A 1,705-nucleotide genomic window follows, 5' to 3' on the forward strand; every position below is an offset into this window, starting at 1 on the left:
AGCTGTAGTATTCTAGTTGTAGTATTGTCGTTGTAGTATTGTCGTTGTAGTATTGTCGTTGTAGTATTCTAGTTGTAGTATTCTAGGTGTAGTATTCTAGGTGTAGTATTCTAGGTGTAGTATTGTAGTTGTAGTATTGTCGTTGTAGTATTCTAGGTGTAGTATTGTAGTTGTAGTATTGTCGTTGTAGTATTGTCATTGTAGTATTCTAGGTGTAGTATTGTAGTTGTAGTATTGTAGTTGTAGTATTGTAGTTGTAGTATTGTAGTTGTAGTATTGTAGTTGTAGTATTGTAGTTGTAGTATTGTAGGTGTAGTATTGTAGTTGTAGTATTGTAGTTGTAGTATTGTAGTTGTAGTATTCTAGGTGTAGTATTGTAGTTGTAGTATTGTCGTTGTAGTATTGTCGTTGTAGTATTCTAGGTGTAGTATTGTAGTTGTAGTATTGTCGTTGTAGCAGATGTTCATGTTGTTACCTTCCTCCACAGAAAACAACGACCCATCCACCTGAGCTTCGACATCGATGCCTTTGATCCATCTCTGGCTCCTGCCACAGGAACCGCAGTGAACGGAGGTCTGACCTACAGAGAGGGAATCTACCTGACAGAGGAGATCCACAACACAGGTACTGTCATCAAACACCTGAGAGACACCGTCTGACTGTTCACTTTGTGCGTCCTTAACTCAGATTCATCTGGATGTTTAGGTCTGCTGTCGGCCATGGACCTGGTGGAGGTCAACCCCCTGCTGGGGGCCAACCAGGAAGCCGTGGAGGCCACCGCCTCTTTAGCGGTCGATGTCATCGCGTCGTCACTGGGACAGACGAGAGAAGGTGCTCACGCATCTATCGAGCAGATGTCTGCGGTGAAAAACGACACAGAGCAGTTGTGCCTCTGAGAGCGCTGAGCTAACTGTACGCACTTTAATCCATTCCACTGTCCAACTGTCTGCTCTTATATCTGTCATAAAATCACAACGTCTGCAAGCAGGAAGGCATGATAGAGCTTTAAAATATTCCCTGTGCTCCTGCTGAGACATGTTATTTAATGTTATATAATCTGGGTGGAACCTAACCTCAGGCCTGGTGGTCTCACCAGTCATGGTTTTAAAAACAGAACAGACTTATAGAGTCCAGTTCACGTGACAGTTTCATGACTTTAAAGCTGACAGAAGAAGAGTTTAAACCACGTGTGAGATGAGGGGAAATGTGCTTTATCAGAAATCAGAATAAAAAGGTTTTAAAAAGGAAGATATGAGAAATATAAATATATTTTAGTTAAAAGATAAATATTTTTATTTAAAATGTTTACTGTATATATAGAAATACCATACATCGTTACAGAGCCCGTCTAGTGACATTGAATAAAATTAATTCCCATGGCTACACAATAATAACTCATGGCCACACAATAATAACTCATGGCTACACAATAATAACTCATGGCCACACAATAATAACTCATGGCCACACAATAATAACTCATGGCCACACAATTATAACTCATGGCCACACAATTATAACTCATGGCCACACAATAATAACTCATGGCCACACAATAATAACTCATGGCTACACTATTATAACTCATGGCCACATAATTATAACTCATGGCCACACAATTATAACTCATGGCCACACAATAATAACTCATGGCCACACAATAATAACTCATGGCTACACTATTATAACTCATGGCCACACAATA

At 39.7% G+C, this 1,705-nt stretch overlaps 1 protein-coding gene across 1 annotated transcript in view; it reads left to right on the plus strand.

Moving 5' to 3' along the window:
- arg2 (arginase 2) overlaps positions 1-1,698 on the plus strand; it is a gene marked incomplete in the record, with an annotated part of 18,119 nt that extends 16,421 nt beyond the window's left edge. The window contains 2 exon segments of the mRNA XM_014029585.1: positions 488-624; positions 706-1,698. Coding sequence (XP_013885039.1) covers positions 488-624; positions 706-896 — 328 coding nt within the window.
- Between the last annotated feature and the right edge of the window lie 7 nt (positions 1,699-1,705).

Source organism: Austrofundulus limnaeus, unplaced genomic scaffold (genome assembly GCF_001266775.1).
Source record: "Austrofundulus limnaeus strain Quisiro unplaced genomic scaffold, Austrofundulus_limnaeus-1.0 Scaffold922, whole genome shotgun sequence".
In the NCBI taxonomy this organism is placed as follows: domain Eukaryota; kingdom Metazoa; phylum Chordata; class Actinopteri; order Cyprinodontiformes; family Rivulidae; genus Austrofundulus; species Austrofundulus limnaeus.